General features: G+C 49.3%; 1 protein-coding gene across 10 annotated transcripts in view; it reads right to left on the minus strand.

Annotated features, from left to right (window-relative positions):
- The window catches only part of GREB1 (growth regulating estrogen receptor binding 1), a 133,611-nt gene that overhangs the window by 50,807 nt on the left and 58,535 nt on the right, over positions 1 to 24,269 (minus strand). For all 10 annotated transcript variants that reach the window (XR_003513476.1, XM_027556053.1, XM_027556052.1 and 7 more), the window contains exons 2-7: positions 18,538 to 18,694; positions 13,147 to 13,266; positions 11,547 to 11,723; positions 3,916 to 4,098; positions 1,931 to 2,074; positions 438 to 566 (exon numbers count right to left, since the gene is read on the minus strand). Coding sequence is in view for 9 of the 10 variants with exons in the window: in XM_027556053.1 (XP_027411854.1) it covers positions 438 to 566; positions 1,931 to 2,074; positions 3,916 to 4,098; positions 11,547 to 11,723; positions 13,147 to 13,266; positions 18,538 to 18,694 (910 nt within the window). In the remaining variant the exon portion in view is untranslated. The remainder of the gene's footprint in view (positions 1 to 437; positions 567 to 1,930; positions 2,075 to 3,915; positions 4,099 to 11,546; positions 11,724 to 13,146; positions 13,267 to 18,537; positions 18,695 to 24,269) is intronic.

A 24,269-nucleotide genomic window follows, 5' to 3' on the forward strand; every position in this document is an offset into this window, starting at 1 on the left:
CTCAGGCACGGGACTCCGAGGCTCCAGCCGTTCCCCTAATGGTGCAAGCCCACTCTCTCTACCAGCACCCATTGCATCCTCCGGGCCAGGCTCCACGGAGTAACTAGGCTCCCATGCGCGTGATGATAACCGTTCCTGGGAACGTCACCGGCCCACAGGAAGACAGGTTACCACTCGTAACGGGTTCCCACTGCATCCTGGCGCACACTCATCACCCAGATTGGGGGCAGAAGCCATGCGTCTCCCTACCCCCAGCACTGGGGGCTGGACACACTCCCAGAGACGCAGGAGGTGTCTGCTGATCCAGCCTGACTCTCATTCCAACTCCAGGAGACTCAGGGGCCCCAGCGTGGCGGCTCCCCCATCCCCCATCCACCACCACCTTGGCCCAGAGCAGAGCAAGGCCCCCTCACCCCGAATAGGACGGTCAAGGTTACCTAAGGCCGAGGGACGCGGCACTGCAGACAGGCGGTTCTTCACCAGCGGCTGGTGCTTCGGGGAATCTTTGCCGTTGAAAACAGCCGGACCCAGGGCTGCGGTTAGGGCGGGGTGCTCGGAGGCTGGTCCTAAGAACAGAGACAAAGAGGGGAGAAGACCATGGGATGCTCGGGGAGTCCAGCAAACAGGATATGGCTCTCCCTCCGTTTAACATATTAGCTTTCCACTGATGCAGCCCGTCAAGGGTCAGGACTCTTGACAGAGTGATTCTGTCCCCCCAGCCCCCCGAAAAAGCAGACACACACAGACATGCACACACACACACACACACACGTGCACACACAGGACACATGCTCCCACACATGCTCCACTGAGCACTCCCTGTGAGAGAAGGCCCCGTGGGGGCCCCGGGATTCCAGGAGCGCCCCTGCACCTGCTCCACCCTCCTCCCACCCTCGCTCACCCTCCTGGATTCAGGGTCACGTCAAACATGCTCAGGAAAGCAGTTGGGTTTGCCGTCGCCCAGGGCCAGGCTATGCACAGGATCTGGGGCTCCCTGGGCCTCAGGAGGATTCTGGGGGCAATTGTGGGCTCTGCTCTAAGTCACCCACACGGGCCAGAATGATGTGGAAGGTACTCCAGAGTCAGGAGGAGCACAGATCATCCCCTATGTTGAGGGGCTGAAGGGCAGGCTCTGAAACCAGACGACCCCTGTCTGAGCCCCACACTGCCTCGAACTCGCTGTGCAACCTTCCTGAACATTACACCTCCTCCCTGTGCATCCACCTTCTCATGTAGAGGATGCGGGTAATATTAGAGCCGCTGTGAGGACGATGGGAGTTAACAGAAGTTTGCAAGCAGTAAGTATTTGCTATCACTGTCATCACATTTAATTTTTATAATCACCCTGCAAATTAGACAGAAAAGATTCTCTCCAAGTGTACAGATGAGGAAACGGAGAGTCACAGAGTTAAAATGAGCTGCCCCAAATCTCTCAGCTAGGAGGCGGCAATGCTGGAATCGCACCCAGGTATTCTTCGGGCAGAAACACTGATCCCTGAAGCTGCCCAAGTGTGCCAGGCCCCAGATGGCCCAGGCACAGAGAGGACGAGGGCAGATACCACGCGGAAGGAGGACAGGGGCCTCTAGGGGGGTGCATTCTCCACTCACGTGCAGCCTCTTCGCTGTGGATGCTGAGCCACGTGCAGCAGGGGCCCAGGGCCCCTCAGCAGACCCCCCTGGGCAGGAGGACCCCCAACCACCAACCCCCCTGCCAGAGCCCTTGGGAAGGAGGTTGCTGTCTACTTGCCATCAGCTGTCGTGCTTATCAGGTGTGTTTTGCATGGCCGAGGCCAAGTTCACGAAGCAGAAATACCAGCTATCAAACCCTACTGCCCGTGATAGCCTCGGCGAGCATCTTCGTGCCTCCATTTTTCAGTTGGGGAAACTAAAACCGACTCCCAGCACCTCCAGCGCTGCGCCACCGCCTCACCTGCCTGCGGGGCTCCCAGCGGGGCGCTCGGGGCTGTCCCCGGACCGGGCTCACCAGGGAAGGGGGCCGGCGGCCCAGAGCTGTCCAGTGGCGGGAACAGAGAACTGGAGCATGCACCCATGGATGCCTGCCGGCTTCTGAACTCTGCGGAGAAGAGGCACGCATGACAGTCAGCTCCTGCTCCTCCCCAATAGCAACCGATGACTTCCGAGGCCAGAATCCGGCCGGTGAGAGAGCCAGGCATGGAGATAACCGCAAGGGCACCAACGCCTTCCCCGTCGCTGCTCTGGTGCAGCCAGGGGGCTGGGGTGGGGGCCATTCCCCAGGCTCGGTCTCTGGGGAAGCCACCTGAGGGACAGTCCTCTTGCCAGCAGCAGGAGCAGTGGTCACCATTTGGGAAGAAGGGAAAAACACATGATGCAAATGAGAACTCCAAGTCCAAGGGACAAATAGCATTACGGGAAAAACAGATGATGCAAATGAGAGCTTCAAGTCCAAGGGACGAACAGCATTACTCAAAGGTGAAGGAACAGCTGGGCTTCTCTGGTGGCCCAGACGGAAAGAATCTGCCTTCAATGTAGGAGACCCGGGTTCCATCCCTGGGTCTGAACAATCCCCCGGAGGAGAGCATGGCAACCCACTCCAGTATTCTTGCCTGGGGAATTTCACAGACAGAGGAGCCTGGCGGGCTGCAGTCCATGGGGGTCTCAAAGAGTCAGACATGACTGGGTGACTAACACAACAATAACAACAAAGGAAGAGCTAGTACTTTCCTCCACCCCCTAAATCACTCTCCATTGGGAAGATTACCTCCCAGTGAGGTATCGAACCTGAGAGGGGTTTGGTCACAGCAAGTGATCAAGAACTCCTGGCTGATCCCACAAAGGGAAGAACCACTTCCTCTCCAGGACCTAGAAAATGACAGGCATGTATATAGTAGGAGCTCAAGAAATTATTGAGGAATGTGGCAACCCACTCCGGTATTCTTGCCTAGGGAATTTCACAGACAGAGGAGCCTAGTGGGCTACAGTCCATAGAGTCGCAAAGAGTTGGACATGACTGAGCGACTGAGCATGCGTGCAAGCAAGAAAAGGAGACGGGGAGGATAGGAATGATGGGAGGGGACAGGGAATGAATGCCTAGAACCAGCCCCTCCTGAAGCCCCTTTTTTCTACTCACAGAAGCTGGCTGGGGTATTCCAGGTGACCAGAGAGCACTGACGCAGACAAGCGAGGGACAAGAGGCTGCCTCTCTTGGGCACCTCGCTGAGAACCCTTCTGGGACACGTCCCTCCACGGTTGGTTGATGGGAGAAGGGGCATCTCGGTGGGGTCTGGAAAATCCAGCCCCTCCCTCTGCCTCCAGAGCTGACTGCAGCCAGGAGGATATTGGGCGACAGAAGAGAAGAATGGAGGGAGGCCCTTCCTAAAGCTGGAGCCCGCTCTCTTCTGCCAGCCCCAGCCCCAGGAAGCTGATCTTTTCTGTTTGTGGTTGACAGGGCTGCGGGGCAGGGAGGGAGGCTATCTGGGCTGAGCTTTCTCTAAGTCAGGGCTTCGCAACTTCAGCACCATTGACACCGGGCTGCACAATTCTCTGCAGAGGGCTGCCCCGGGCACTGTATCCTTGGCCTCCATCTATGAGATACCAAGGGCTCCTTGCAGTCATGATGGTCAACAGTGTCTTCAGACATCACCAAATATTCCTGGGGGACAGAATCCCCCCCGGGTGAGAATCTTGCCCCAGATACTTACCACAAGAAGACACGGCACCGTGTGGCCCTGTGTCAGCTTTCAAAGCACCCATACAATTAGACTGATACTGTAAACTGGACGCCCAGAGGGCAAAATTGCATTTTGATTTCGTAGGGCTGACCTCTTGCCCACCGTGTGCACTGCAGAGCAGTCTCGGCCCAGAGGCGGGCCAACAGGCCCCTGGCTGGCCTGGAGGTGCCCCCTTCATACGGCCCACCCCACAGAGCTTGCTCACCTGAGCCTTTCCAGCAAATGAGAGGCCCTTTGGTCAGAGCCCCCTGGGCGTTGCGGACCAGGTAGTATTTCAAGTGTTTCTGCTTCTTGGGCTGCGTGGTCAGCTTCAGATTGATGTGATTGGAGAACTCCGTGAAGTAACAGAAGCCCTTCTTGCCACAGCCGACACAATTCCCAGAGAAACCTGGGGGGAGGAAACAAACCAGGATTGTCCCCACCTGACACCCAAGACCCCTCCAAGTGAACCATCGTTCACTAGGCATTCACGTCCCAAACCACCAGCCAGAGAAGTCCAAGGGGCAAAGGTAGCTGCCAGCTCATGCACGTCCAGGGGTCAAGATGACCCTGACACAAATGAAAAACCTTGACCAAAGAGACGCTGGGTCATAGACACGAGCGCAGGCAAGCATGGAAGACAGCATTTGCTTAGGGGCATATTTAAAGCCTGTGCATCCTATGGGACAGAACTGTCCCATTCATCTGTCCACACTGAGCACCTGCAATAATTTGGTTTGTCCACATGCTCTTTGGGCTTCTCAGACGGTGCTTGTGGTAAAGAAACCGCCTGCCAGTGCAAGAGACATGAGATGCAGGTTCGATCCCTGGGCCAGGAAGATCCCCTGGAGGGGGTCATGACAACCGACTCCAGTGTTCTTACCTGGAAAATCTCACGGACAGAGAAGCCTCATAGGCTATAGTCCATAGGGTTACAAAAGAGTCAGACACAACTTAGTGAATAAACAATAAATGTTTATACTGTAGTCTAACACATGAATTAAGGAATTATTTAATATTTGGCATCACCAGAAGAAATAAAGCGACTATATTCTGTGTATGTAATATGCACACAAAGTGTTTCTAGTTGGTGGGGATGGAGGTTGGGGGAAGAGCTTTGATTAAAGTATAAGTAAGGACAAGCCTTAAGTACTTGAAATTACGTTTCCCAGGTGGCTCAGGGGTAATGAACCCTCCTGCCAAGGCAGGAGACACAGATTCAACCCTTGGGTGGAGACGATCCCCTGGAGAAGGAAATGGCAACCCATTCCATATTCTTGCCTGGAGAATCCCATGGACAGAGAAGTCTGGCAGGCTATATAGCCCATAGCATCGCAGAGAGTTGGACAGGACTCAGGTGACTTAGCATGAACACACTACGGTCTTCAGTGCCAGCCAATCATAGAATCTCAAAGCAATTAAACCACTGAGACTGGATACACTGAGAGCCCTCTTGAGAGTCCAAAATTCCCTCCAGGAATCAAGGAAGTAGACCCCACAAATCGCAGAAATCAAGTACTTCATCACGTGTGGCCAGGATCATGGCGAGTGAAATCTGGGCCCAGCAGCCATGGTGAAGCCTCTCATCTAGAAGGTGACTGCTTGTATCAGTTCCTGCTGCCCAAGGCCAGGGGAACCTTTCTGGGAGATGACAGAGCTTAACTCTGAGGCTCTGCAGAAGATGCCTTCCAGAGGTGATGACAAAACCACCTCTTCAGTTCAGTTCAGTTCCTCAGTTGTATCCGACTCCCTGCGACCCCGTGGACTGCAGCATGCCAGGCCTCCCTGTCCATCCCCAACTCCCGGAGTTTACTCAAACTCATGTCCATCGAGTCAGTGATGCCATCAAACCATCTCATCCTCTGTCGTTCCCTTCTCCTCCTGCCCTCAATCCTTCCCAGTATCAGGGTCTTTTCAAATGAGTCAGCTCTTCACATCAGGTGGCCAAAGCATTGGAGTTTCACCTCTTATGAACTATTAAAATCCAGAGAACATGCTTGAAAGACTTAAACTGTGAAGTCCATTCAAGCCGGAATCAATAGAACTGTTGGTTAAGACAAGAAAAACGTGATGGTTTAGCTTTTGTACCTGGGAGACCGTCCTGCTTTAAGCTCACTGTCTCTCAAAGGCCTTCCCTATGACCTTGCCTCACTCACTGGTACATCTGGTTTCTATGCCACAAAGTCCTTTGGTAGGACAGACCCTGAAGCTGAGACTAATTTGTTTTATCTTATCCTCTGGCTGACAAGTTTACAAAGAGCATCTTGATATAGGCCAGAAAGGCCAAGCGGTTCTGTGAGTAAGCCCTGCTTTTAAAGGGGACAGTCCTGAGGTCTCTGGCTACTACTGTTAGTGAAGGTTCAAAACATTTCCCCATAGAGAAAGAAGATGCCTATATTACAGAACTATGAGGGACTTTATTTTCTCAGGCTCCAAAATCACTGCGGACAGTGACTGCAGTCATGAAATGAAAAGACACTTGCTCCTGGAAGAAAAGCTATGACTAACCTAGACACCATATGAAAAAGCAGAGACATCACTTTGCTGACAAAGGTCCAAATCGTCAAAGCTATGGTTTTTCCAGTAGTCACGAACAGATGCGAAAGTCGGACCACAAACAAGGTTGAGCGCTGAAGAATCGGTGCTTTTGCATTGTGGTATTGGAGAAGACTCTTGAGAGTTTCGTGGACTGCAAGGAGATCAAACCAGTCAATGCTAAAGGAAATTATCCCTGAATATTCGTTAGAAGAACTGATGCTGAAGCTGAAGCGCCAATCCTTTGGCCACCTGATGCGAAGAGCTGACTCATTGGAAAAGACCCTGATGCTAGGAGAGACTTAAGGTGGGAGAAGGGGATGACAGAGGATGAGATGGTTAGATAGCATCACTGACTCAATAGACATGAATCTGAGCAAACTCTGGGAGAGAGTGAAGGACAGGGGAACCTGGCATGCTGTAGTCCATAGGGTCACAAAGAGTCAGACATGACTTAGTGGCCGAACAACAAACATTACAGAAACCTGGATTATCTGCTCTATTGCAAGCAAGTTTAATATTCCTTAAAAGGCATTAGAAATAAAGACAAATCTCTTGGTCTAAGAAGGCAGACACAGGTTAGTTTTTCCTTCCAGACTCCTATCCCCTCTGTACTGAATAGATTAAGGTACCAAAAAAATGCCAACTCTGTGCTTTATGTTTACTTGTTGTTAGAGGGACATGAAGGAAACTGACATGCAGAGAAAACCAACGGTGTTCTTGCCATTCACTGTCGCCCAGACGAAGCACCCAGCTGAACTCATGCAACCACCAGTCGGTCAGCTAAACCTTCCATGGGGAAACCTGAGAACCAGAGGGACTGAGTGGTTGTCCAGAGCAGATCCAAAGAGTGACTCGTTCAATTCTATCATGAGAACGGAGTGTGGATGCACAAGCATGCCCTCCAGGGCTGCCCCCAATGCCTACCACCCCCATCTCTGCTTTACCTCCCATCCCTCCTACTGCTATGCCAGACTTTATATTGCTGACAGCTCTTATAACTTCTTCCTCAATGTTGCTGCTAAGCTGCTACGTCACTTCAGTCGTGTCCGACTCTGTGCGACCTCCTAGACAGCAGCCCACCAGGCTCCCCCGTCCCTGGGATTCTCAAGGCAAGAACACTGGAGTGGATTGCCATTTCCTTCTCCGATGCATGAAAGTAAAAAGTGAAAGTGAAGTCACTCAGTTGTGTCCGACTCTTAGCGACCCCATGGACTGCAGCCTACCAGGCTCCTCCATCTATGGGATTTTCTAGGCAAGAGTACTGGAGTGGGGGGCCACAATGTTAGAGTTATTAAAATCTGTATTTTCCCCTATAACCATCCCCATCCTTCCACAGGACCGGGAACATGTATGTCCATGGGGAGGTATGGGTTGTATCTGTGTGCATTCGTGTGCGTATACAAACTAGTGCCCAGCACAGGAGAGACAGTCAGCAAACACTGGGAGGGAAGGAGGCGAGAGGAGATAAAACAATTAGCAGAGCAAACACTTAGCCTCTCTGCACACACTTTGATGTGCTTTTGTTTTCTAATGTTTTCACGTTTCTAATGCTTCCTAGTTTATAATCTAATGTTTTTATTTTTTCTTTTGTCTCCAACCTGGGAACCTTGAGCAGCTCAACTGCCATCCAAGAATGAGGCCCTAAGAAACCTTCCAAGCTTCCTGGAAGGGATCCTGACTCTGAGGTCAAACCAAAGATGATGAGTAAGAAACAGAACTGCAAATCCAAGGATGCTCCCAGCACCTCGCCAAGGCCAGCACTGCCATCCCTTTGCAGAAATGGCTAAACAGGTTACAGGCCTTTGTCCGACGACAAATGTGGGCTATGGGACCACGGCTCCGTTCCAGAGGCAGGGAGGGAGGGCCACAAACCAGAAGGGGCTCCTCCGTGGTTCAGAAATCAAAGTGGAAACGCTGGCCCTCCCAGGGCAGTAAGGACAGGCACACCTCATTCTATCGCGCATGCCTCTGTTTCTTCATATCTCAGTGCTAGGTAGTAACACACTCACTCACTCACTCCATTTTAACTCCAATAGTCATTAGCACATGAGAAGTAAAGTGGCTGCTATTTAGGTTCATTTGCTGCTGCTGTCTTTCTCCAACTGGTAATCCACCCATTTTTTAGGACCCAAGTGCATCACCGGTGACACCCTCTGAGACACTCTCATCCCAGAAGTCAATGCATCCTTGGGGATCCCACAGCATCTTAAGCCCGCGGTGGGAGCCTGTTGCCCAGAGATTTCCCAGAATTTCGATTTCTGTGGTTGTGCATGTGGATCTCTGAGGGAAGTCTTGGTTGGCCTGTATCCTCCCACGGCCCTGAGCTTCCGGGAAGGACCAAGTGCCACTTGGCTTTGGGGCCCCAGTCTGAACTTAAAGTCCACCTTCAGTTATTTATTACTATGAATAATAATAAACGCATAATTATTTGCCTGCTAGATGAACAAACGGCTCATTTACTCTCATCTCAGAAATGAACATTCCAGCTGTAATAGATGGAAGCTTCCCAGGTGGTACTAGTGGAAAAGAACCTGCCAGCCAATGCAGGAGACGTAAGAGACGCGGGTTGGACCCCTGGGTCAGGAAGATTCCCCTGGAGGAGGGCAAGGCAACCCACTCCAGTATTCTTGCCGGGACTAAAGCGACTTAGCAAGCACACACACAGCTGTAATAGATGGTTTCTTCTCCTTTGTCTTAGCCATCAGCTAGTTTTGATGAATTACTATCAAACAACTGAACACACACCTACATTTTAGTCTTTTCGCTTTCACAGACCGAAATCTCTCTGTTGATTCAAAGTCACTAAAACCAGCACTACTTTCTCTATAAATTATGGGGGGGTGGGGGGTGGGGTGGGGGGGGGGTTTAAAGCTGTTACTTTCTCCTAAGATACTCCAGAGCCTCCCCTTTATAGGTCACTAAAAAGTGCTGGGCCCCGGCCCCAGAGGGGTGCTGGGCCACCATGCCCTGTGCAGCCATCAGGGTTAATTGCAGGAAACCTAAACAGTGCTAAGTGTGCAAGCTGAGAGTATAAAGTTATTTTAAAAGAAGAAAGCATGGGTTATTACCAGCCGGCCCTTGTTACCCACCTCCGATGGCTTTTTGGCAAGCAATTAACAAAGACCCCACTTCCTCTATGCTCCCCGCCGGAGGGGCTGAAGCTGTTCCCAGGCCGGTGGTGAATGAACTGAAAGATTCTTGCCTCTGCATTTCGAGACATGGAGCCTCCTAGATTTACTGCCCTCGCAATTCCTTTACAGTCACAAAGGGGAGGAATTCAGGCCAGATCAAACGCTAACCAAGTCACCAGTCTGTCTTCCCCACTCATTCTGTCCTGAGCGGCCTTGATAAGCAAATTCACTCTGAGATGCAATGACTCAGAAGCAATGAGCTTCCTTGGTGGAGTAAATTTCCTGGATTATTCTTGCTTTCAAAACTGATTACAATAAACCCATAGAGCCGCCTTAAGAAAGAACCGGCCTAAACCTTTTCTCCTGCTGGTTGTTGCCTCAGAGTCGTGTCTGTCCCTCCACTGAGCAGTCATCTGCCAGGTTTCAGAGTGTGCCCTCGTGGCAGGAACCATTTCTTTTTCTTCTCTGGGTCAAGCCTTGCTGTCCCACCTCCATCCTTCAGTCCTTTGCACAGAGACTCAGACATAAAATGTCCTCAATAAATATCCACTAAAGTGTGTAGGAGATCCAACCAGTCCATCCTAAAGGAAATCAGTCCTGAATATTCATTGGAAGGACTGACGCTGAAGCTGAAACTCCAATACTTGGGCCACCTGATGCAAAGAACTGACTCAGTGGAAAAGACCCTGACACTAGGAAAGATTGAAGACGGGAGGAGAAGGGGACGACAGAGGATGTGATGGTTGGATGGCATCACTGACTCAATGGACATAAGTTTGAGTAAACTCTGGGAGTTGGTGATGGACAGGGAGGCCTGGCGTGCTGCAGTCCATGGGAACGCAAAGCGTCTGACACAACTGAGCAAGTGAACTGAACTGAAAATGTTTTTACCTACCCAGATTTGGGAACATATCAAGTGTAAAACTGAGGTTTAAATGTTTGTCCACTGGGAAAGCACAGAAGGAATGGGGCCAGCAGGAGAAGTTTAACCTAGAAGTTTTTCCCATAAACTCTCATGATCAAACTTGCTTCTGCCATGAAGATTATTTCTGAGGCTACATCTCAGCTAGACAGATCATTACCAACCCTCCTGTCTGCCCAGCTCTCCTGCCAAGGAGATGCCAGGCCAGGTGAGGGGCCATGTAGAAAGCACTTGCCCACTCTCTGGACAAGGACACGGAGGCCCAGGGTCACACAGCAGCCTATGGTCAGACACAGGGCTGGAGCCAGCTCGCTGAGCTCTCGGTCCAAACCTCATGTCTCCCCCGACTTTGCTTCACTTACCGGGGAGCGTGCCGAGCACAGGGTCGGGCATTCAGTAAGAGCTCAATAAATGTTTGAAACAACAGGAGACAGGCTTGGTATGGCTTGGCCTTGACTTGCACTGACATTGAGGATTCCATGGGCCAGCAGTGGTTCCAAAGGTCAAAACCACAGCTTCCCTAGGCTGACCCTGACCCTGAGTGACTGTGGGGTGCAGTAGTTAAAGGTACCATATGGAACCAGGAAGACCTGAGTCAGAATCCTGGCCACATTCTTTTACTCATGCACCCTCAGGCAAGTTCATTAACAGGTCCAAGGCGACCTTGACTGGTGAGAGGCAAAAGGTAAAGCAAAGAAGAGAATGGTAGAGGGTGCCGGGCAGTCACTTGGAACAGGACTGTCCTGGTCAGGGGGACACACGCTCAGCCTTATTCTCCTCCTGCCACGCGTCTGCTGGCCTCTGAGAGCATCTCGGATGGGGTCTGGATTACATTCCCAACACAGGTAGGCACTTAGGAAAGTTCTGATGAACACATTTACCAAAAAAAGTAGTGTTAACTGACAGGCTTTCTATAGGAAAGTTGTCACATTTTATTTTTACACTATTCATTTATTTTTTGGCCATGCTACACAGTATCATGTAGTTCCCCAACCAGGGATCAAACTCACGTCCCCTGCACTGTAGGTACAGACTGTTAATCCCCGGACCACCAGGGAAAGCTCCAGGTAGTCACATTTTAAAACAAATCTCATTTGCATTCCATTCCACAAAGAAATAGGCCACAGAATGAGGAATGAATGGGGTTGTGGGACGTGCTGATGAAGAGGCCCAAAGGTGGCCTGTCTTCCACGGGGACCAGTGGCCCTCCTTGTCCCCACCCATCATGCAGCCTGAGCTGTAGAGCAGAGCCCAGGAGGAACTCACCAAGAAGGGCGTTGTGTCCGTTGTCATCCGGCAGGAACCTCTTGTCCACGGCACACACCAGGAGATGGTCAGGCAGGCTGGGGGACTTGGCACCCACCAGGAGGAAGCCCGCAGGGATGTCGATGGGCTCACTGGAGATGGAGACCAGACGCAGGTCCTTCCCGGCCTGGCAGAACCCTAGGAGGGATGGACAGGGCTCACACGCCGTCCAGCGAGCGCCCCCACACAACCAGGATCCACGCCGGCAAAGCAGGAAAACAGTCTGAATTTTGTCAGCAACCACCCTCACCCCTGGCCTGGGCTGACTCTAAAATTAATTCTGAGAACATTATTAGCTATGTTATCCTTACATGCGCTTCACTTGCCAGTTACCATGATTCACAACAATAAAGTGACTGGGCAGAATAAAAAAATAAAATGAATAAAAGTAATTCTGAGAGATCAAATTGTAACCATCGTCATTCGTGACACTTAACTACTTGCTGTATTTACGACTACTGCTGTTACCGTACAATACACATACGTGAATGTACAAATGAAGGTCAACGGGAGAAATGGCTAGACAAGTGATGGTAAATTAAAACATGGACGAAAAATCCATAAGGGACTGCGAGCAATTTGAGGTCTTTGCCACCCTGCACTTAACGTGTATGAGGCACAGGCCAAGGGCAGGAATTCAGGCTGACGACCTGGTAATGATGGTCTCAGAGAAGTCCCATCAGCAGAGGGGGACACTACGCACTTGAACTTTTTCTATTTCAGAGCGTTTAAACGTCTGTGCGTGTGCTAAGTTGCTTCAGTCAAGTCTGACTCTTTGCGACCCCATGCACTGTAGCCCGCCAGGCTCCTCTGTCCATGGGATTCTCCGGGCAAGAATACTGGAGTGGGCTGCCATGCACTCCTCCAGGGGACTTCCCAACCCAGGATTCAAACCCTCGTCTCTTTACAGATGTTTTACGACTAGTGCTACTTGGGAAGCCCTTAAACATGCTTCTTATTTTTAAATTAAGTGTCCAGAAATACTTAGGGAAAAAAGGAAGAAGAGAGAAACAGCTGAGATTGATCTGGATCGACCTTTTCTGGGAATCTCTCTCCCCGAAGGTACAAGTGGCCCCATGCCCTGTGTTTTCCCATCTTTAATGACCAACAGGGATGACATGGGCTAATGTGAACTCTGAGACCCCGAGGCCTTCCCTGCAAACCCGTAAGGTATTTATACCTTAGTAAGATTCTCCTCCAGGGACATCTGCTTTACCATTTTCAAGGCACTGGCTCCTAGTTCTCCCATCTGCTCCTGGGCAAAGCAGGAAGCAGGAAGTAGCACCCACTGTGTGAGGCACTGAGTGGGAAAAGCCCTGGAAGGCTTTCATTTGATCATCTTTGGGCAGGTGGTGCTGCCCCTAATTTGCAGACAGGGAAATCGAGGCTCAGAGAAGTTAAGTCATTTACTCAAAGCTTCTGAGCGGGGTGGGGAGGGCCACGATGGAGCCAGGTCTGACTCTCAAGTATGGGGTGGTTCCCCTTCATCCATCATCTTGGGGACATGGGCTCAGCTCACAGCTCGGGGGGCTCTCAGCGCACAGCCCGGCGGGCATCTCACCGTCCGTGGTGCAGCATCCTTCAGGCGGGGGGTGCATCTGGTAGGGGTTTGGGGGACAGTTCTGTTCCAGCCCCCCGTCCCCTTCCTCTTCCTCTTCTTCATTGTCCACTCGGCTTCCACCTAGACGTGGAAAAGGGGAGTGATGACCAAGGCAGAAGTAAGTACATGGTGGGCCCCAGTTAGTTAGGAATTAACCAGAATTAACCAGTCCTCAGAGACACACTGTTTAAGCCGAGCACTATCGCCCTTCTTCACTAGGGGTGAGGGTCAAGGCTCACTCAGACCGGATGTCTTTCCCGAGGTCACAGACTCTGGCTCCAAGCCTGGCCTTATGACTTCAGAAAATACACGTCCACATCCCCTCCCAGCGCTCACAGCTGCAATATATCTGCATGAGCAACAGAGCTCGGTATGTATACAGTTGCTGACAAGGACCGACTATAAAGTCTGCACACAGTAGGCACTCCAATAACAGCTGTGTGGGAGGAACCACAGTGTAACCCAGGGACCATTTTACAGGTAAGGAAACTGAGGTTCAGAGAGACCCAGTGATTCAACCACCTGCTAGGCAGCACAGCCAGCCTGTTCCCAGCTGTATCTGGTGCCCAAGCTGCTGTCCTTGTCGTAAAATAGAACCTGAAATACGGTGTGAACGGCCTTTACGTTGAATAAGACAGGAGTCAAACCATATGCTGTTATTTATCCCCAAGGGAAAACTAGATGTATACATTATTAGAAATATAAACACACCAGAAGTTGTCACACACACAAAACAAACCAGCACAGGGTCAGGCCCTCTCAGCGACTTTATTCCTATAGGAAACTTTTCAAGTGAAATAGTACTTTAGGACTAATGGCAAATGTGGAACGGGCCAGGAGAGCCAGCAATTGGCCAGGGAAACCCCACTCTCCTCGTGCGTGCTCTCCATCTCCGCAGCAGAGGAGCTGGCCTTCCCCACGTGGTCAGCTCCTGGGGGCCGGGGGTGCTGCTGTTATTCAGGAATTCAGGCCCCAAGCAGAATATCTCACACACACAGAGGCAGCGCTCAGGAAACCACTGAGTTAGCCAAAAAGTTTGTTCCTGTTTTTTTCCGAATCATTGTAATTCCCAACTGTTTGGAGTATACACAGAGGGCGCGCGCATACACACACACACACACACACACACACACACCCCCCCCTTATTTACCCAGCCTGCTAGAGAAAAAGGGTTTCACATCAGTGAGTTTTCAAACTTCTTTTAAGAGATGTTTTGGGTAAAAAGTCTTTCTCAAATTGCCTATCTTTAAATGTCATTTAATAAATAGCACCCAGATTTCTTCACACAGTAGGGCTGCTACAAACATCCTTAGATAGCCGAGGCCAGGGACAGCTGCTCCTTTCTTTTCTGTGTCTCCTGTCTCTTCCCCTTGTGCCAGCCCCTTTGCTGCCATTTCTTCTACTCTCACCTCCCTTGGCTCTCAACCCATCCATTCAGTATGTGACGTGTTTTCCAGTTAATGACGAAATCACGAGCAACAGAAAAACGGGCTAGGAATCTGGGAACTCCAGTTTTAGTCCCTGGATCTGCCATTGTCTGTGTGGCCTCAGGAAAGTTACTTAACCTCTCTGGGCGTCAAATCCTGCCTCTTTAAGATGAGGTGGTTATAGAAGGCCACCTTGAGCTGTGACAGTCTCCGTGGGGAAACACGGCACTCAGCATTGCACAGAACATTCCAAGGGTGATTTAATCAGTACAGCGGGCTGGGAGCATAACCTCAGGGTGGTCACCACTTTAAAGGTGTTAGTCGCTCAGTCGCGTCCGACTCCTTGTGACCCCACGGACTGTAGCCCGCCAGGCTTCTCTGTCCATGGGATTCTCCAGGCAAGAATACTGGAGTAGGTAGTCATTCCCTTCTCCAGGGGATCTTCCTGACCCAGGGATCAAACCTGGGTCTCCTGCATTGCAGGCAGATTCTTTACCATCTGAGCCACAAGGGAAGCCCTATTTTAAACGTGCCGGAAGGACAAGAGGCAGAAGAAACTGAACATTTCGGGCCAGCCCAGGCCCATGACCTTGGGAAGGTCACAGCAGGAAGTAAGCAAGAAGTCCTGGTGTCTGCCTCCCTCTAGGACTGGAGGACACAGAGGTGGTGGGGAGACTGTAAAAAGATTACCCAGGCAAGAACACAAAGGGAGTCGAAGGGATAAACACCAGAGCCTCTTTCAGACGCTTCCTTCCTGCCACTAAATGCAGGCGTGGTTGGTTTTAGCAGAAGGTATAGAGTCATGCCCAGACTCCAGGTGCCACCCATGCAGCACGGTCCCCACCGGGACTGAAACCACCCTTTAGCCGCCTACGGAGTGGGTGGCTTGGAAGGCTCTGCAAAATCAAGATTAGTCTGTGAACCAGGGACTCACCGGGGCTCAGCAGGGGGACAGCAAAGAGCCAACAATTAGAGTGAAAAGGGGAAAGAAAGCCAGGCTTTCGGAACTTGGAGGGCACGCACAGGAATGTCTGCACGTTTATTCTGTTCAACCAAAAAGAGCAGGAATGCAGACTCTCGGAAAGAATGAAAGAGGAGGGTCTTAAGCCTCCGAAAGTCAAAGAAAGGGCTCAAAATCCAGTGGCTGCCAAGAATCCGCTTTCTGCTAAGAAAGCGGGATTAAAGGTCAAAGGTCTACATCAGACATTCCAGGGTCTTTGATGGAATCTGTCAGCCAGCAGTAAGCCTGAGGAGACTTCCTAACCAGGGCCAGACTAAACCAGACTGTTTACCAAGGTCTTCTGGCAGAATGAGGGCTTTAAAATGGCCTTAGACAAAACCAACTGGACTGGGAGCTTAGGATCTTAAAACTCAACCATGGGTATCCAGAGATGTCATGACAGCACTTCACCCCATGGTGTATGAAAGTATTGATGTTTTAGAATAAGTTTTGTTTTCTTTACATGAGAAGAAACTGTATGACATTCTGAGAGGGTGGGACGACAGGAATTTACCTGTATCTTGTTTAATAAACACTTATCCCAAATTCGAAGGGTGTATTTGTTTGGTTTGCTTGGCCTTCCTTTAAAAAAAAATAAAATAACACATAAAAGGTTTCTCCCCTGTTAGGAAAGGTCATACCCCTAATTTGGAGAACAAAGTAACAGGGCCCCTCTGAACTGCCCTTGCAAATAGAGAAAATGTTAACAGATCTAGGGGTGTTTGGGACACCAGTGCCCTGGTCATAAAAAGCATCCTTAATGTTACTGTCTGAGGAAGGACAGCAATAAGATAAGAGATCCCGACAGAGAGACAGACCAAACAAACCCTGTGCACCACGTTCTATGATGCAGAAACCAGGGGCTCAAGCTGAGTGCTCGACTGATAGGGACATTTAGCAAATCGACCATCTCCTCCTTTTCACCAACCCCCTCCCCACACCTCCCAGCGCTGCTGCTGCTGCTGCTAAGTCACTTCAGTCATGTCCGACTCTGTGCGACCCCATAGACAGCAGCCCACCAGGCTCCCCCGTCCCTGGGATTCTCCAGGCAAGAACACTGGTGTGGGTTGCCATTTCCTTCTCCAGTGCATGAAAGTGAAAAAATAAAGTGAAGTCGCTCAGTCGTGTCCGACTCCTAGCGACCCCATGGACTGCAGCCCACCAGGCCCCTCCATCCATGGGATTTTCCAGGCAAGAGTACTGGAGTGGGGTGCCATTGCCTTCTCCACCTCCCAGTGCTAGAGAAACAAAATCCGGGAGGGTCTCTCTATGCTGCTTGCCAGACAAATGGGAAAATGATAGAGAGGGCCTGAGCTGGTTTTCATATCATAAACGAGAAGGGCTGACCATGAGTACTTATCATGAGTACTACTGTTCATTTCCCATTAGCAGCTAAGCCTTTCGATACTGTAAGAAGTTAACAATGATCATTTAATACATATTTCACAAGTCTTTCAGCTAGTCGAAAACATGGACTGTAAAAGATGCCCCAGTTATTCCTCAAATGCCCCTCAGTGTCACAGTAAAACTTCCTGGGCCGGAAATCATTGGTACTTTGATGTGAATGCCAGAGAACCCTTGGGTTTCCTGACTCCTGCTTTTGACCACAATCTACTTTCTCTCAGACCCAGAGCCAGTTCCTTTAGGTCCTTAGCTGTTGCTATTTGCAAGATTAATTTTGTAAAAATGCTTTAAAGAGTGACACAGGAAAGCCTCCCTCCTAGAGAGGGACAATCAGATATCAGATATTGAGCCTCATTTTCTCTTGGAAAATGCAACCATCCCCAGCCCACCTTCCCCACACCCACCTTGCACATACAACCATACACACACAGGGACACAGGCACACACCACGACCACCCTAAGACAGGACCTGGTACACTGCAGGCTTCCTTAATGAGTTCATCTTTGTTGTAAACCACGGCGTCTTTCACTTCAAAAGCTAAGCGAAGTCTGCAGGTAACTTCAAGTGGAAGACAAGTGACCAAAACGACTTCTTCAGCAATAGATAAGGGGCTGGGGCAACTTTGGACTTGAAGATACGTGACTATAAAAATGTAAACTGAGGACTGAAAAATACAACCAGTTTATTCTCTGGATAATTAAGTAAACCCCAAACTTATCCCCATGCCCGAAGATAATTTATTGCTGGTACACATTAAACTCATAAGGCTTTATTCTTGGCTTTTAACAGTTTCTAGAGGGCTCTCATCGGAGAAGGCAATGGCACCCCACTCCAGTACTGTTGCCCGGAAAATCCCATGGATGGAGGAGCCTGGTAGGCTGCAGTCCATGGGGTCGCTAAGAGTCGGACACGACTGAGCGACTTCACTTTCACTTTCCACTTTCATGCATTGGAGAAGGAAATGGCAACCCACTCCAGTGTTCTTGCCTGGAGAATCTCAGGGACGGGGGAGCCTGGTGGGCTGCAGTCCACGGGGTCACACTGAGTCGGACACGACTGAAGCGACTTAGTAGTGGTAGTAGTAGTAGTAGAGGGCTCTCATAACTGCTATCACATGGAAAAGTACTTACACTCCTTTGCAAAGATAGGGCCACAAATCACAGAGGAAATATATATATATATATAACTGAGGGTCAAAAATATGTTAAAATGTCTTATTTATCCAAGTCAGACCATCAAAACCTTTCATGAGCATAAGTAACAACCAATTGAGAACAAGTTAACACCGGCCTTTCTTTCTCCTACTAGTCCAGTGAATCATCTCATTCCTTGCAACTTTATGGCTGAGACTTAAATTTGAGTTTTAGCCAAGTAAGGACGCACATGCAACTTTCTCTTTCCTAATAATTCCATTCTGCCAGACCCAACAGTTGCTACACCAAGTGGAAGAGGAAAGAGTTTCAAGTCCCATCTTGAACATTCCCGCACACAGTAGAGAAGGGCACAGACACATCTCCTACCTTCTAGAGCGGAAAGCTGCTGCTCTGCTTCCAGGTACAACTGGGAGAAGATGGGCCTGGGTACCAGGCTGTTGGAGCGCAGGGAGGCCTCGATGGAGTTGTGCAGGACCTCCTCGAACCGCGTGGTCTTCAGCTGTCCAGCGTACGAGTTTCCCATCTTCAAAAGAGACAGAGGAGTCTTCTGTTTAAAATGGCATTTCAGTTGCGGTTAAAAAGCCTGACCCCCGAGCATGAAGCCCAAAGGTAGAAGAGATCTGGGCTGCCAGGAGGGGAGGGCCCTGTATCCCCCACTCAGCCAAGAGGAGGAGCGGGTGGCTTTCAGGGACTGCTCCTGCCGGGCAATTACAGGAAGTTATATAAGTAACAGCTTTCCCTAATTTAGCACTCAGCAGAGTCTGACACCTCTTAGGAGATTTTACTAGAAACTGGCTCTTAGTCGTCCACAGGTTTCACAGCAACGCCCCCAGCTTCTCCCTGAGAGGTGATCCTGCTTTTGAGAGACCCCAGACAAAAACGACACTTTCTTCTCCTTGACTTGCAGGAGAATAGCCCTGCGCCACTTTCTGTGTGTGACGGCAGCCGACAAAGCAGCGATCCATGACAACCAGTCCCTGATTTCAGGATTACCGGACCCGGCCTCCGCTCACCTTCTCAGGAGGAAGGTTAGCAGATTGCCCATCACGGCCTCCTGTGCTAAAAGCCAAATAAGAACATTCTTGCTTTACAGTGTTTATTACTTTATCGTGGTATCCATTAGACAAGTAATACAGAATTACATCTGGAAATCTGGGAATTACAGAATAGGGTGGAAAACCAGGAGGAAAATCATTGCGTCCATGCCCCAAGATAATCAATGTGATTTTTTTTTTTTTTTGGTAGCAGCTTAAGATCTAATTCACTTGCCATCCCATTCACCTGCTACACATAAAACAGATAAACAATAAGGTCCTACCATAAAGTTCCTACCAGGAACTATATATAACAATATCTTGTAATGAACTATAATGGAAAAGAATATGAAAAAGAACATATATATGTATAACTGAATCACTTTGCTATACACCAGAAACTAACACAATGCTGTAAATAAATTATACTTCAATTTTTTAAGGGTACAAATACATGGTTTTTAGTATACTCACATGTGGTACAAGCATCACACAACTGATGTTAGAACACTGTCCTCACCCCCAAAAGAAACCTCATACCCTTTAGCTGTCACCCCCAAGTCCCCAATCCTCCAGCCCTAGCCAGCCACCTGATGTCTGTAGACACACGATAATAGAATCATACAGTATGTGGTCCTTCCTTCCATCAGGCAATGTCTGCACCCTGCCTCTGTGTTGAGCACCTGTCAATACTCTGTTCTCTCTGATACTCTGATGTACTCTTTGCAGACTTAATTCCCTGGGAAACAGGAGGGACATGGAAGGTGGTATCCACATGGCTCTATCACTCTATGATAAACTTTTTGATTCTGCTCTTCACATTTGACATAAACATTTCCGCCAATCCTCTTACAAAGGCTGTCAGAACCATTTTAATGGTTGCATCGCATTCCCTTGAGGGAAAGTTCAGATATTCGCTCAGACATTTCTCTGGAATCAGACATGTGGTTAAATCTCTATATTTAGTCCTGGCCAAGAACTGGCATTTAAATGTATATTCCTTTCTAATGCGTTCTGCTTGTTTTCTATTTCATTTAGTTTTTTGTTTAGATCGCCCTGTTTCCTTTTAGTTTAACATGTTGTACTTTTTACCAAACTTCTTAAAATGACTACTTTATCCTCATCTTTATTTTCCATATGACTGCTTTGATAGTGAAGATATTTAAGGCTATACGTTTTCCCCTGAGTGCTTCTTATGCTGTGACCCCTAGGCTTCGTGTAAAGAGGTCCCCTTTCATTTCTTTTTGGATAGTTTATGATCTCCCTTTTGATTCCCTTTTTGACCCAGTAGTTATCCAGAAATGTAGGTTTAATTTCTAAACAGTCAAAATTTGAGAGGAAGAAGGATTAGCCTTATATTATGTGTTTCTAATTTTCATTGGATAATCACAACCGTGGCCTTTAAAAACTACTTTTAAAATTTGTTAAGGGTTTCTTTTAGACAGATGCTGGATGGATTTTTGCAAATCTGCTATCATATAAGAAAAGATAAACTCTCTTAAAGGGATGAAAACAGATTATTCAACTTTTCTATGCTCTCATCTATTTCATGTGTCCGTTGATTCTTAAAGTGATATTTGACTTTAAATAGCACAAGATGGGGAATTTTCTGGGAGTCCAACGATTAGGACTCTGTGCTTCCACAGCAGGGGACACGGGTTTGATCCCTGGTCAGGGAACTAAGATCCCGCAAGCTGCTTGGTGCGGCCAAAAAAATGGGAGAAGATGCCAGCCCCGACATGACCTCAGGACAGTGGCTTCCGGCTTCATCACAGTGACACACCGCCAGCCACACTAGTTGTGAGACTGGCTTCACATTCCAGGCACCGCCTCACAGATCACGTTGACTTAAGATGTAGGTAGGAGATTCTCTGAGTCCTGGTGCTATAGGTGGCCGAGCAATTTCAAGACGGGACCACTGGTGCCCTAAGGAACTCTGGTTCCCCTCGTGAGGGTAAAATGGGGTGGTGTCCTCAGGCTGATTTCCGCTTCTGTTGGAAGAAAGGTCCAGCCTTCCTTCTTCCAACTAACAGTAAATGAAAACCATTAAACACTTCCTGCTTGCGGCAATAATGCCTGAGCACAGGTTCCCTGCCCACCTCCGCCACACCTCCTTGGTCAGCCCCAGCTTACAGCCTGGGGAAATGAGCTGGTGGGAGGGTTGCTACAGGAATTAGCCCCAACAAAAAGAAAGTGCTCCTGAAAGACAGAGGGCAGCGGCCGAGCCACCAGAACAGTCGGAAGAGGCTCCAGGGCTCTGCGACTGCCTTTCCTCTCGACTGGCTGCATCCTTCAATCCAAGAAAGAGGGATTCCCGGCCACATCTGGGGGCCCTTGTGTGCGTTTCCATTCGGGGTGGTCCATGGAAAGCTGCCGCCAATTAATAACATCACACACGGCTCCTATTTCTATAGATCTTTGTCTGAAGAGCTTAACACACAGAAAGCAGCTTTAAGTCCGGCCCATTTTACAAGGAGCGCCTGCAGAAGCATGCTCAAGGGTTGAAAGAAACGCTCAGGGCATCCAGAACATCTCTTCTTTCCCAAGGTCTTGTACACCTGATGCCTAACCGGCACCTTGAGCCTGGAGGACTCCAGGGGTTAAGACAGAGCGATGCCTGGTGTGGACAGAGCCATAAAGAGGAAGAAAGAAAACGAACACTGTCCAGCTTCCGAGTGCCAGGCACCTGGCCTGTTCTCTCGCTCAACACATGTGAGCGATATTATGGAGCCCAGTTTAAAGATGGGGTTCCGAATCTTAGCCCCAGGGATGATAAGCAGCCTACAATAAGTCTTGTGGAAAGAAAACAGAATTGGGGGTGGAGGGCGGTGGGGGAGGAAGGGAGAAGGGAGAGGGGAGGGGAGGAGGAAGGGAGAAACACAAAAGGGACAAAACCTGAAAGAATGCTCACACTCAAAAAAATGGAAATTTCATTTTACAACCCTAAGCACACACCAAAGCTTTAAAGTCTAGAAGCACAGAGGTAGAGAGAAACTGACCCTACTCCAATCCAATGAGGCAGTTGAAAGCCCAAGTAAGTGCTGGTAACTGAGGATGGAGGAAGAGCGTGAGAACCATCTGACAACGTCGTGCCCCTTGCTGTTCGTCCCACTGCACCACCGTTGGGTGGTGTGGGAACTTCCTACCCACCCCAGCACTGCTCCAGCTCACAGACGAGACCACCCACCGGGGGCAGAGCCTGGGATCAGAAGGCAGAGCAGGCTGAGATGCCGGCCCTGCTGGGGCCCGCTGGCCTGCGAGGAACCCCCAACCATCAGATGGGGGAGTCAGAAGTCAGGAGAGAGAAAAGCCCCGTTCAGGGCCAAACCTCAAAGCCGAACCCCTCCTCCGTGCTTTGTGGATCCAGGTCAACACCTGTGACCTCCAGGGCTGGGCTCTGACTGCTGCTCCCTGGGCACTGTCTCTGCAATATTTTCCTGCTGCAGTGACTCCAGTCTGCAAACCAAGGGGGTTCCTTTCCCCCAACCCCTCCGCTGCCTGCCTTCCAAGGCCTGGCCCAGCCCTTCCCAACACTGGTGGGCAATGCTCTTCAACCACAGAATCCGAAGCAGTGCCCGTCACCATGGCCTTCACCTTAATGCACAGAAGCCTGGTGTGAGATGGAGAGAAAGAAAGCCACTCACTAGGCCTCAGTATTCTCATCTGTAAAATGGGCACTCTAAAGGACTGACTGGTCATCGTGGGGTATACAAGAGATAGAAAATGAAAGTGCCTAGCAGAGCACTTGGTAGTCAGCGCAGGATCATTCACTTCTAGCTAAATGGAACAGGCATGTGAAAAGACTAGAATTTCAGATCAGGACTTCCCTGGTAGTCCTGTGGCTAAGACTTCGCACTCCCAATGCAAGGAGTCCCGGGATCAATTACTGGTCCAGGAACAAGATCCCACAGGCCTCAACTAAAGATCCTGCATGTCACAACTAAGATCAGATGGAAACAAATAAATTAAAGAATGTCAGATCATATCATAAATGACAAGTGACAAAAAGTACTAGAGTCCATCATTTCTACAACGTAAGGCGGGGGCGGAGGTCTTGGGGGGAATCAATGAGAACTTGAGTGGTTCAAAGGGGCTGGTACCCAAAATAGGCCAAAAGAAAGAGTAGGGTATTTTTGGCCCAAAATTGAGACCAGCAATTGAGAAAGAAACAGGAAGGTACAAAGCCAAGAAAGCTCCACGAATATAGACCTGCTCTAGAAAAAGAAAATGAGGGCTTTTGACAAGTAGTGAAGATGGAACTATGGTGGGAAAAAACAAAAGTGAGAGTAAAAATTAGACACTGCTTTGTCGTTATTGTGGTTATTTAGTGGCTCAGTCATGTCCAACTCTTCAGCAACCCCATGGACCATAGCCTGTCAGACGCCTCTGTCCATGGGATTCTCCAGGCAAGAATAGTGGAGGGGGTTGCCATATCCTTCTCAGGGGATCTTTCTGACCCAGGGATCGAATCTGGGTCTCCTGCATTGGCAGGTGAGTTCTTTACTGCTAAGCCACCACGGAAGCCCACTTTAGTAGTTGACAACCCTGAGGCTTCAGAACGAGGGGTTTATAATGATAAAGGTCATGTTTTAAGCAGGTCAGGTGGACAGAGATGTTTGGAATAAAACTGGAGGGAATACCTGGAGGCAGGAGGCCTGATGGAGTTAAATTAGGAGTGGCAATTAACATAAACATAGTACTATATATTACTATATATAAACTATAACATAAACATATTACTATATATAAACTAGGTAAACAACAAGGGCCCACTACATAGCACAGGGAGCTCTCCTCAATATCTCGTAATAACCTAGAATGGAAAAGAACCTGAAAAAGAACATATATATATACATGTGCATATCACTGAATTACTTTGCTGTACACTTGAAACTAACATAACCTCGTAGATTTACTATACATCAATAAAAAATAAAAATTAACAAAAAACAGGCTTTGCTCATTTCCTGTCTTGGTTACATTTTTGGTAATTCTCATAATATTTCCAACCCTCCACCAGCAATAAGATTCTAACTCACTGAAGGCTGAGATAATGGTTAATAT

The sequence above is a fragment of the Bos indicus x Bos taurus genome, chromosome 11 (genome assembly GCF_003369695.1).
Source record: "Bos indicus x Bos taurus breed Angus x Brahman F1 hybrid chromosome 11, Bos_hybrid_MaternalHap_v2.0, whole genome shotgun sequence".
Classification (NCBI taxonomy): Eukaryota; Metazoa; Chordata; class Mammalia; order Artiodactyla; family Bovidae; genus Bos; species Bos indicus x Bos taurus.